Raw genomic sequence first — 12,172 nt, 5'->3', positions numbered from 1 at the left:
TTTCTTGTTTTTTTTGTGTATTGTAATATTTGAGGTTATAATGGCATCTCCACCGCAAGTATCAAACTGAGGGGTGAAGCAAAGTTGAAAATTAGAATTGAATAATATCATTTTTTGCAATATTTTTCACAAGTCCGCGAAAAGTTAGCTTCGCCGCCCAATTTATTTCACACTGTGGAGATGCTTTAATAATCTGGATTTTTCAAACTTACTAACCTAATAAAGCTTAAACTGATCGATCGAGTTCCCAGCCAGCATGAATATCCGCTCCGGTGTGTTCCCCGTGCCCAGATGAATCCACTCGTCCGGATAGCCGGCGTCCAGCCGCGCAGACCTCAGGGCGTATCTCAGCGCGTACGTCAGCACAGGACTCATACTGAGCGCAGGTTCTGCAACCGCTTTCGATCTCAACACTCCGTGCGGGTTGGAACTGTTTCTCAAAAACTGCACCCGGAAATCAACGGGGATGTCGTGGGCGCCCGGCATCTTGTAGTTCCACGATCGATTGTTTGTCAGCGCGCCGTTTGACGGGTCGAAAGTCAGTGCTTCCGTAAGGTAGTACCCGAGACCCATGATGAAGGCCCCCTCCACTTGTCCTACATCGACGGCCGGATTCATGCTTTCTCCGACGTCTTCGAGGATGTCAACCCGGGACACTTGCACGTTCCCGGTTAGAATGTCCACTTCCACTTCGGCGCAAGCTAGTCCCCAGATGACGTACGCTTGGAGGTCGTTTGGTTGGTAGTTGTAGGTTACCGCTAGATCCTCGTGCGCGAGGTAGGCTTGACCGACGATCTCCTCCCACGATGCCTGCGGGGCTTTCTTTTTGTACGGGAGGAATCGCTCCACAAGCGTTTCGCAACATCTTTGAACAGCAAACGCAGCCGTTTCGCTAGCTTGACTGTGCACTGTTGCTGCACAGTTGGGCGACGTCAAGCTTGTGTTGGGTTTTACGATAATCTTGCTTATAGGCACGCCCAGAATGTGCGAAGCAACCTGAACAACCTTGGTGTTGACACCTTGTCCCATCTCGATCGCACCGTGAGTGATCGCGACTGTAGCGTCCTTGTAGTAAATCGATACCATTGCGTTCAGCGTGCCGGAGTACTCCAACGGGTACTCCATGGGAATGATCGCGATTCCACGCTTTCGCCAGCGGTTATGTCTGTTGAACAGATCGACCGCTTTACGGCGATCGTCAAACTCCACATTCTTGCGGAATTCCGGCAAAAGTGCATACATTTTGTTCTCCTTGTTCATGTTCAGCAACCGCACCTCCAGAGGATCCTTCCGGGTCACGTGAGCAATGTGCTCCATGATGTTCTCGATCATCGAAATGCCTTCCGAGGTTCCTGGCGCACGGCAGATGGTGTTAGAGCAGACATCGGTACGGGCGATGTTCCCCACCAGATTCCAGCGATCAGTCCTGTAGCAGTTCTTGAACATATCGCTTGTCATGAACGCTAGCCTTTCGTTGATCACCGCACCGGAATCGTGCGTGTACGTATGGTTCAGCCGGTTTATCCTCCCACTTTTATCCACGTCGACCTCGTACTCGCTGAACACTCCCTGTCTTTTGCCGATCGCTGACATGTTGGTTTCCATTGGTAGCACCATTCGGACAGGTCGTCGCGTCAGCTGGGCGGCTAGAGCACAAGCAGCTGCAATCTGCGATGCTCGCGTTGACTTGGCCCCGTAGGCTCCACCGACACGACGTACCTTGAGATTTACGCTGTTCTCCTGGACGTTCAGTGCTTGCGATATGGCTGCCAGGGCGTGCTTCGTGTGGTGCGAAGCGCAGTAAACATCCAAACCGTCCTCTACCGGAACGCAGAAGCAGGTCTGCGTTTCCATCGTGTAGTGGTATTGACCGTTGAGCTCCAAGCAACCTTGAATCTTGATCGGACCCTCGTGTGCTGCATCGTATTGGGATCCATGGCGATCGAAGTTTTGATTGGATACGCGGTTGTACGCTCCACTTTCAATGACATCCCTTGCCGATGTAAAAACTGGGGAATTTGCTGAAAGAAACAGATTTCAATGTTCAAAGCCTAGACAAGTAGGTATCCTTACTAACCCAAAGCTTCGTAGCACACTTCCACCAGTTCAGTCGCTCGATTGGCAAGTTCGAACGATGTTGCCACCACTATACCCAACGGTTGACCATGGAACAGCACTTCGCCACTGCACAGTATTTCCTCACCCTCGGCGTATCCTAAGTCGTGCGACATAAAGTTGTTGATCCCGGGAATGTTCTGCGCCGAGTAGAACGCCCGGACTCCTTCCATTTGCTGAAATCGTAACATCTTATATCAATTTTGAACACCTTCACCATTCCACCCCTTACCAAAGCCGCTGAAGCGTCGATCTGCACGACCCGTGACTTTGGTACCGACGCCAGCACAAACGCAGCGTACAGCTCGTTCGGCAGTCTCGGCATATCGTTGATGTATTCGGCTTCGCCGGAAGCCTGCAAGATCCCATCCAGCTTGGGCAGATATTGTGTCAGCGGCCACTTGGTCGGATAGGTGTCGTAGTTCTGCTTGCCGGACGACAGGGGACGTTCCAGCATCGTGCTTCCACTCGTGAACCGCGTGCTTACAGCTCCAACCGAACTCTCGGAAGCTGCTCCGAGCATAAATTTGTAGTACAAGGACAGGGCCAGCCTTCGGCGGTAGTTTGGCGAGGCATCCGGTAGGACCCAGTCCGGCTCCAGCTCGGTAGCCAGTGCCTGAAGCGCTCCTTGAAGCGTTTCATTCGTAAGCAAGGGCCTTCCCACGAGAAAGCATTCCGTGCTGGAAGCATGCACAAAGACTGGATTTATTCCACCGAAGCAGATCGATGCACATTCGACGATCTCGTCTGATCGGTGAGATTTGATCAAGAATCCGGCATTGACGTACGCCTGGTTGTTCCGACTAACGGGCATCACTTTGAACGATCTGAATCGGTAGAGGGTTGGATCCAGCGATGGAAGAGTTACGGCTAGTAGTACCGCTTTGGACATGTCCAGGTTGAGAAACTCCAGCGGAGATACATCGATCCGAAGTTCATCCATTCCTGCGGGATACAAATGTTAGTTCTCTGTGAACAAAAAGTAGCGGACATACGGATACTCAAAGTAGCTCCTACAGTTTCAAGCAGAAGGAAAACATCCGACGGAAATTCCGGATGTTGATGCTTGATCATCAAATTCCCCGCGATCGTCCCAGCATTCCGCACCGCAGTGTTTGCTACCAGCCCAAGATGTTTCACAAAGTGACTCAAATATTGATGTCCTCCGTTCTTCGCTGCCGCTTCTTCCAAGATTCTGATAAACTCATCGAGCGTAACGTTAGCTCCAACGATCACTTCCGCGTCAATCCTGCATTGCTGCAACTCCGCTACGGAGCTTACATCGATGAAGACCTTGAGATCTTCCCTTCGACGGTAAACGCCGTGGGCGGTATTTCCCGCAATCAGCATGTACGGTTCATCTTCTATGGTTTTGAATATCTCAAAGATGCTTTCGACGCTTCTCACCCTGTACCAGGTTTGCCCGTTACCAATCAGTCTCCGTACGGTTGCAGAACTTCTACCATTGACACAAACGCCTTCACAAGCTTTTCGCGACGAGCAGCTCTCAAGATCTTCAATATCCTGACACATCCGGGACACTTTTTCGTCCACATCCGTTGCAAACGACTTAAATGCATCCAAGATCGGTCGATAGCCAGTGCACCGGCAAATGTTACCATCGAGGGCTCCCTCAACCTGCCGCATGGTAACCCCCTCCGGATTCCCCTCCAGCAAACTGTACATACTCATGACCATTCCGGGTGAACAGTACCCACACTGGGACCCATTGAACGAAGCCAGTCGTTTCTGAACAGCGTTGTAGCCAGTCCCCCTACTCCCAATTCCTTCAACGGTGAGGATGTCCCGACCATGGCAGGAGTAAACCGGAAGCAGGCACTGTAACGAATTACCCAATTTAATCGTGGATTACAAAATAACCTTAAAAATTACGCACGGAATTTTCGGCCTTTGTTACGATCTGCTTGGTCGCCGGATGGACCTGGGTAACGTTTACGATGCACGCTCCGCAGCCACCCTCGAGACACATGAACTTGGTGCCCTTCAGCTGGGCGTGATCTCGGATGAAGGTGAGCAGGGACGTGTCGATGGGGACGGTCTGGGGATTGACTGGAAGAGAACATTACAGGTTTTGTGATTTTTTTTTTTTTGAAATTGGATATGAAACAGTGAATTTAGTCTGACGTTTTTTTTTCTAGATATTTTTCAATTAGACGCAAAAGTCATTTATCTAATCTAATCTAATCTAATCTAATCAGACCCTAGCGCAGCCAATCTTTCGAAGGGATCCTGGAGAGTGCCTTAGGTTAGATGACGCCTAGCACTCTTCTTGTCATTTATTAACATTTGTAGTGCGCCATTGCATTGAAATGCATTGAAACATCACAAGCGTTAAAGCGGCCAGGCCTACTGCGTAAAGCCGTATCGCAGAGATGACTCGTAATTGGGTTGAGTTTGAGCACTGAGTGTTCGAACAACAACACAATTCTGAATCGACAGGGGAGGAAGAAGCGTGGGGACACACCACCATACGCTCCGAGATTTGGTTGTATTCGTTGGGAGCACCATGCTAAGAAGGTTTGGTACTCCTGGACCCTCTGGGATGGGACATTGTATTTCCACGAATGCCCTGGACACTATTTGCCGTGGTTAAAGCGCCACAACTTGCTCCAATTAGACGCAAAAGTCATTTAGGTTTAAAAACAGGAAAATTGATGTATTCTTAGTATCACCCAAACAACCCACCATTTTCTAACGTCGATATCTCAGCAACTAATGGTCCGATTTACAATGTTAAAATATGAAACATTCGTGAAAATTTCCGATCTTTTCGAAAACAATATTGACAGTGACAGTTCGTCACTTTTTAGTTTGACTTTGTCAAACCAACGGGGTACAAACTAAAAAAGTGTCAGACGAAAAAGAGAGTTTATGTCCAAGTGAATAGAGAATATTCAGTGAGATGAAAATTATGCAAAAGTTCTTCATTTTTGAACTTTTTGATCTTACAACAATACGCCTTCCGAAGAATAAACGTGGAGAAAAGGAGTTTTATCAAGTGTCACCTCAACAACTAGGTATTAAGAGGCAGTATTTGTAAATTCTGCTCGGTTTGTTCTAGAGGTCGTATCGAGGTGCTCCGATTTGAATGAAACTTTCAGCGTTTGTTTGTCTTTACATGAGATGAACTCATGCCAAATATGAGCCCTCTACGACAAAGGGAAGTGAGGTAAAACGGGCTTCGAAGTTTGAGGTCCAAAAAACCTAAAAAATCTTAAAATTTCTCGCATTTCCGTAAAACTTCATCAATTCCAACTCTCGTAGATGCATTTGAAAGGTTTTTAGAAGCACTTCAAAATGGATAGACATCCAGGATCGGTTTGACTTTTTCTCATAGCTTTTGCAAATTACTGTTAAAAATTGATTTTTTTAAAACCTTAATATCTTTTTGCAACAGCCTCCAACACCCATACTCCCATAGGTCAAAAGATATGGAATTTCATGGACTATAAGCCTACGGAATTAACTTTTTGGCCAATCGCAGATTTTCTCATAGAATTACGATTTTTCTACAACAAACATTTGACAACGTTAGTTTTTGCCTGTAGGCCTCCATAGCGGCACTTTTTGGTCTCAACTTTGTCTTATTCGGAATCCTCGGAAAATTTCACGTTAGTTAGAAGTATTGGAGTGGTAAATTTGATTTAAAAAATAATTAAATAAAACATGTTCGAAAAAAGAAATAGATCTTATTTACTCTGTGATCGATACGTCAAATGCTGTATCAAGCAGGCGAAAACCTGTTTCACCCCTAATCCAACAAATTGTAAAAAAATATTTTAATTCATTCTAAATGGCAATTTTTCCAATCAAAATTACCACTCCAATACTTTTAACTAACGTGAAATTTTCCTAGGATTCCGAATATGACAATGTTGAGACCAAAAAGTGCCGCTATGGAGGCCTACAGGGCAAAAACTAACGTTGTTAAATGTTTGTTGTAGAAAAATCGTTAATCTATGAGAAAAACTGCGATTGGCCAAAAAGTTAATTCCGTAGGCTTATAGTCCATGAAATTCCCTATCTTTTGACCTATGGGAGTATGGGTGTTGGAGGCTGTTGCAAAAAGATATTAAGGTTTTAAAAAAATCAATTTTTAACAGTAATTTGCAAAAGCTATGAGAAAAAGTCAAACCGATCCTGGATGTCTATGGCCCATTTTGAAGTGCTTCAAAAGACCTTTCAAATGCATCTACGAGAGTTGGAATTGATGAAGTTTTACGGAAATGCGAGCAATTTTAAGATTTTTTAGGTTTTTTGGACCTCAAACTTCGAAGCCCGTTTTACCTCACTTCCCTTTGTCGTAGAGGGCTCATATTTGGCATGAGTTCATCTCATGTATAGACAAACAAACGCTGAAAGTTTCATCCAAATCGGAGCACCTCGATACGACCTGTTACACATTGGTGAAAAACTCGCTCTTAAATATTTTTTTAATGTTCAAAAACTGAAACATAATTATATAAAAGCATTATAAAATTTATGAAAACTCAAAATTGTATTTAACTTGAAAAAATATTTCCTCATATAACTGTACTGCAAATACAATTATTTAACTTCTAAAAATAAAAGTTGGAAAGCTTTATGTTTCTTATTTTTATAAATTGATGATTTGGAATTGGTGTCAACGGAACTTTTATGTAAAATTAAACGTCTGATCCATGGAGTACCCAAACTAATATTAAAATTTCGTGTTTGTAACTTTTCAGGGTTAATCATTTCATCACCATTTCAGCTACAAATTATTCGAAAGCAAGTCATTTAAATGGGAAGGGGCAATATTTTCAGCTTTGTAAGACAATCTTTAAGTATAATGAGGAAAGTTAAAACAAGAAAAGTTTTAAAAAATGACATGCTTAAAAAGTGTTTGAGATTTTTTTACAATTATCTCATGGATATAGCTCGAAAACTGGATCAAGCCTATCATAAATGATACTTACTTTTGTAAATCTTTCCATTTATGCTAAATTCCACATCCATGTTTAAATATGTATTTTTCCTACACAAATTCCGACTAAACCTCAGCCCTTCAACAACAAGCAAAAACTATGCACTCGACTAAAGTTAATCCACTACTAAGTCCTGGCATACGCAAGTACTCAAAGTTGGCGCGGAAAGCTTTCTCATTTTAGCCTCGTGCAAATCACTATAGTACCGTAAACCGGGGTGAGATTGATAACCCCGATTATCATTGATAGAATTAATTTTTTGCGAAGTGATTTTTTTTTGCTGTCCAAGAACGGGTGTCCCATTTCACCTTTAAACACCCTTAAAGTGTCATATTTTAATCAATAAAAATTAGTTGAATTGGAAAACAGACTGCATTATCGGATTTATTGGACAACTTTACACTCACAATCGTTGATATGAGTTTCCAAGTTACAAGTTTTGAGTGTGATTGAAACCGAATTCAACTAGTTTCCTACTTAATTTGAAATATAACCATTTGAAAAATATTTAACAAAAAAATATCCTATCAATGTCACCCCGGTTTACGGTACTACATAAAGTAAACATTTTCCGCTCGAGTTGCACACGTCCAACATGAAATTTCCATTTCGGTTTCATGTCTAGGGCGGCCCGTAGCCAGCCACAGTTGGTCTGTTTCAAATTCAGTCGACGCATTCCAGTTACAGTGCTCGCATCGCGCAATGGCAGTCGTCTTCACCATCAACGGGCAGGTTCATCATGGTTGGTTTGCAATTTTGAAGTTTTTTTTTAAACTTTGGGGTCTGATATGGAAATTGTTTTGTGTTGTAGTTTCACCTGAGGACGTCCCGGTGGATACATCTTTGAACACCTTCATCCGAAACCATGCTCATCTTAAGGGAACCAAGTTCATGTGTTTGGAGGGCGGTTGTGGGGCCTGTATCGTGAATATCAAGGGAGTGCACCCTGTGACCAGGCAGCCGACGAGTCATGCTGTGAATTCGGTAAGACTTTTAGAGCTGATATAGTGCTACTTATAACTGTTTAACCAGCCGGCTTAGTGCTTGTTTTCAGTGTTTTCGTGCCACAGAATGGACATCCTTACTGTGGAAGGTATCGGCTCCAAAGAGGACGGATACCATCCGGTCCAGCGAAGGTTGGCATTCTTCCACGGGAGTCAGTGTGGTTACTGTTCACCCGGAATGGTAATGAGTATGTACAGCTTACTGGACTCGAACAAGGAAGGGCTATCGATGGAGCAGATTGAAAATTCGCTGGGAGGAAACATTTGCAGATGCACGGGATATCGTCCGATCCTGGACGCGTTCAAATCGTTTGCTGGTGATGCTGATCAAAAGCTGACTGGGATGTGTCGTGATATTGAAGATTTGGAGAAGAGTTGTTCTCGGGGAAGATCCGATAACTGTTCAACCAAGTGTTCATTCATCAGTGCTTGTGAAGAAGATCAACGAATCGATATGTACTTTGAAGACGGTAGAGAGTGGCACAAAGTTCATTCGCTGCAGGAGATAATCGACATTTTTGCCAGAATTGAAAACAAACCGTACATGCTCGTTGCCGGGAATACAGGATATGGCGTGTATCGACGTAGGGAAGATTTGGTCGTTTTCATTGACGTGAAATCGGTCCAAGAACTGAGCTCGCAGTGGATTGGAAGTGACATGATCGTTGGTGCCAACGTAACTTTGAATGAGTTCATTCGTACCCTTCAGGAAGCTGCCGCAAGTGATGTCAAGTTCCACTATTGTCTGGAGTTGGCGAAACACGTAACCATGATAGCCCATGAAGCTGTACGAAATGTTGGAACTATTGCTGGAAATCTCTCGCTTAAACATCAACATCACGAGTTTTCATCCGACCTCTACCTGATTCTGGAGTCCGTTGGAGCGCAGCTGACGATAAGTACGATCTCAAATTCTTAAGTAACATTCTACTAAAGATACCTCTCCCCAAAAAAAAAGTGAGCATCGACGGAACCGTCCAAACTGCATCCCCTCAACAATTCTTGAAAATTGACATGAACAAGAAGCTCCTGTTGAACGTAGTGTTACCGGCCCTGGATCCGGCCGCATGCGTGTTCCGCTCGTACAAGGTGCAACCGCGGGCCCAGAACTCGAAAGCCCACGTAAATGCCGCCTTTACGATCAAATTCAACGACGCTGGCAGCAAGCAGGGTGTCGTGACGGCGGCGTCCGTCTGCTTCGGGGGAATCCATCCAAGCGTAACATTTTGTTGTTTTTTCTTGCGTTGACGTTGTGCTCTCTCTCTCTAAATTGTTCAAACTAATTTCCAAGTTAAAAAGGGCGATACTGCCAAGAGACCACGACATCGACAGCAGGTGTAGACATGGTTGAAATAAGCTTTCTTTCAGTTCACGCACGCAACCTTGACGGAGATGGCCCTCGTGGGTAAAAATCTCTTCCGCAACGAAACCCTCCAGGAGGTTCTTGAGATATTGGACGCGGAACTGCACCCGGACTGGGTGCTTCCTGAGCCCGGCCCTGCCTACCGGAAGCAGACGGCGCTCGGGTTGTTCTACCGACTCGTGCTGAACATCGCTCCACGCAACGTGAATTTAGTAAGTCCGAGATTCAGTTCTGGGAAAGCGATGCTAGAGCGTCCACTGTCCAGTGGCGCACAGTCGTACGATACGTATCCAAAGAATTGGCCGCTGACGCAGAATGTTCCCAAAATCGAGGCTCTCGCGCAGACTTCCGGGGAGGCAAGCTACATCAACGATATGCCTTGTTACGAGAACGAACTGTACGCGGCGTACGTGACGGCAACTGAAGCGCAGAAGCGAATCTTGGATATTGACGCAACGGAAGCGTTGAGATGTCCTGGGGTTGTGGGTTTCTATTCGGCGAAGGATATTCCTGGGTTGAACGATTTCATGCCTTTTAAGACCGGGATAAACTTCACGTTTCCGATTGGGGCAGCCGCGGAGGAGGTTCTCTGCAGCAGTAAGGTGTTGTACCATGGTCAACCTGTGGGAGTAATCGTTGCGGAAACGTTTCAGCTCGCAAATCGTGCCGCAAACTTGGTTACCATAACTTACAGTGATTCGAGAGAAGATAACATCTATGCGACCATCGTAGATCTCATGGAAGCAAACGCCTCACATCGGATCCTCGACCAGCCCAATCATGTGACTGGTGAAGCGTACGCCACCGCAACGGGTGAGGATCTAACCTTCAAGGGGGTGTACTACCTTGCCGGGCAGTATCACTACACGATGGAAACGCAAACCTGCATCTGCGTTCCGATCGAGGACGGGATGAACGTGTACAGTTCGTCGCAGTTTCTCAGCCAGGTCCAAGCATCGATCGCGCAGCTACTTAAGATACCTCAAAACTCGATCAACTACTTCAGTCGCCGACTTGGAGGTGCGTACGGATCAAAGGCAACTCGTAGCGCTCAAATTGCTAGTGCCTGTGCGTTGGCTGCGCATCACGCCCGGAGACCTGTCCGCTTCGTGCTAACAATGGAGGCAAACATGTGTTCCGTTGGGAAGCGGCAGGGACTCTGGAACGACTACGAGATTGCGGTTAAAAGTGACGGGAAGATCGTCCGCCTGTCCAACACGTACACTCACGATTCGGGTTGTTCTCCCAACGAGCCGCTATCGTTTCTCTTCAAGGAGTCTTTTAAGAATTGCTACGATCAAAGCGCTTGGCGACATGTGTCCCGCACATCGCTGACCGATGTCGCAAGTAACACGTGGTTGAGGGCTCCTGGATCGGGCGAAGCTATCGCCACCACCGAAACAATCATGGAGCACATTGCTTTCAAAACGGGTCAAGATCCGCTGGAAGTTCGCATGAAGAACATGCCTGCGGATAGCAAGATGCTTGAGCTACTTCCTCGATTCCGAGCCGATGTAGAGTTCGATCAGCGAAGAAAAGAAATTGACGAATTCAACGCGAATAACCGTTGGCGCAAACGGGGCATCTCGATTGTCCCGGTCGCGTTCCCCATCATCCACATGGGTACCTTCGATGCCTTCGTATCGATTCACCACTTGGATGGATCAGTGTCGGTTACCCATAGCGGAATCGAGATGGGTCAAGGAATCAACACCAAGGCAGCCCAGGTTGCGGCTCACGTCCTCGGAATCCCGCTCAATAAGGTATCCATCAAACCCCTGAACAGCATGTCCTCACCAAACGCCTTCATCTGTGGCGGAAGCACAACCAACATGAACATTGCCTACGCCGTCCAAAAGGCGTGTGAAATCCTCGTCGAACGAATGCAACCGATCCGCGAATCCTACCCGACCGCTTCCTGGGAAGTCCTCGTCGCCCACAGCTTCGCCAGCAACCTGGACCTAACAGCGCGATTCCTCACAAAACCTACCAACCACCCCCAGTACACAATCTGGGCCCTCTGTTGCACCGAGCTCGAACTGGACATCCTAACCGGCGCAGTCCGACTGCCCCGCGTTGACATCCTGGAGGACACCGGCGAAAGCATGAACCCCGGCCTAGATATTGGACAGGTCGAGGGAGCGTTCATCATGGCCGTCGGGTACTTCCTGACCGAATCGCTCGAGTACGACAAAACCAGCGGAGCGTTGACCAACATTCGATCCTGGAACTACAAGCCCCCGGGAGCGAAGGACATTCCTACCGATTTCCGGGTTAATTTGCTGCGCGGAGCATCGAACCCGGTGGGAGCGCTGCGATCGAAGGGTGTCGGAGAACCGGGCTACACGTTGGGCGTGTCGACGACCTTTGCGCTGCGGTATGCGTTGATGTCGGCGAGGCGGGATGCGGGACTGCCGGAGGAGTGGCTTCCGATGGGTGGGTTGGATGATTTTGGTTGGGTTTTGTTCATTTTTTTCAATACAAATTGTTTCATTCTAGGTTCGTCCATGACAATTGATAAAATATTATTGTTGACGGGTAATACAAAGGAACAATTTTTAATAAGCGAATAAACATCTTTTTACCTTACGTCTAATGTTTTTTTTCTGATGTTGACTAATTTCACTTTCTTTATTTTTGTCTAATCTAATCTAATTCGTCATGATCGTGCTATCTTGTCGCACGTCGGTTTTGGCCAAATTCATAATTTTTGGATGTTT

The 12,172-nt window shown here is 46.2% G+C and overlaps 2 protein-coding genes across 3 annotated transcripts; one reads left to right on the top strand and one right to left on the bottom strand.

The window, feature by feature from the left end:
- Positions 1-101: 101 nt before the first annotated feature.
- LOC120430127 (uncharacterized) lies at positions 102-4,195 on the bottom strand (the record flags this gene model as incomplete). The annotated part of the gene is made up of 5 exons (XM_039595212.2): positions 102-2,021; positions 2,078-2,291; positions 2,348-3,060; positions 3,111-3,954; positions 4,013-4,195. Coding segments are annotated over 5 exons (3,759 nt in total), but the record flags the coding sequence as incomplete, so codon positions are not given.
- Positions 4,196-7,013: 2,818 nt separating this feature from the next.
- Positions 7,014-12,049, top strand: LOC120430136 (uncharacterized). Of its 2 annotated transcripts, XM_052710070.1 has the most exons (5): positions 7,014-7,827; positions 7,897-8,069; positions 8,127-8,988; positions 9,048-9,307; positions 9,458-12,049. In XM_052710070.1, the coding sequence occupies exons 1-5, from the start codon at positions 7,788-7,790 to the stop codon at positions 12,023-12,025; spliced, it is 3,903 nt and encodes a 1,300-aa protein (XP_052566030.1). In that variant the 5' UTR covers positions 7,014-7,787; the 3' UTR covers positions 12,026-12,049. The 2 variants fall into 2 exon arrangements, with proteins under 2 accessions (XP_052566030.1, XP_052566029.1); XM_052710069.1 differs by having other exon boundaries at positions 7,014-8,069.
- The last annotated feature ends 123 nt before the right edge of the window (positions 12,050-12,172 follow it).

This window comes from Culex pipiens, chromosome 3 (genome assembly GCF_016801865.2).
Source record: "Culex pipiens pallens isolate TS chromosome 3, TS_CPP_V2, whole genome shotgun sequence".
Taxonomy (NCBI): Eukaryota; Metazoa; Arthropoda; class Insecta; order Diptera; family Culicidae; genus Culex; species Culex pipiens.
The sequence above is the reverse complement of the archived record's forward strand: the minus strand, read 5'-3'. Positions and strand labels throughout refer to the sequence as shown.

Excerpts from the sequence above, each read along its gene's own strand:
- LOC120430136 (XM_052710069.1), top strand. The coding sequence starts at position 7,788 with ATGGCAGTCGTCTTCACCATCAACGGGCAGGTTCATCATGGTTGGTTT. Across the intron at positions 8,070-8,126 it reads CGAGTCATGCTGTGAATTCG|TGCTTGTTTTCAGTGTTTTC; the intron begins GTAAGACTTTTA and ends CAGCCGGCTTAG. Across the intron at positions 8,989-9,047 it reads TGGAGCGCAGCTGACGATAA|TGAGCATCGACGGAACCGTC; the intron begins GTACGATCTCAA and ends CCAAAAAAAAAG.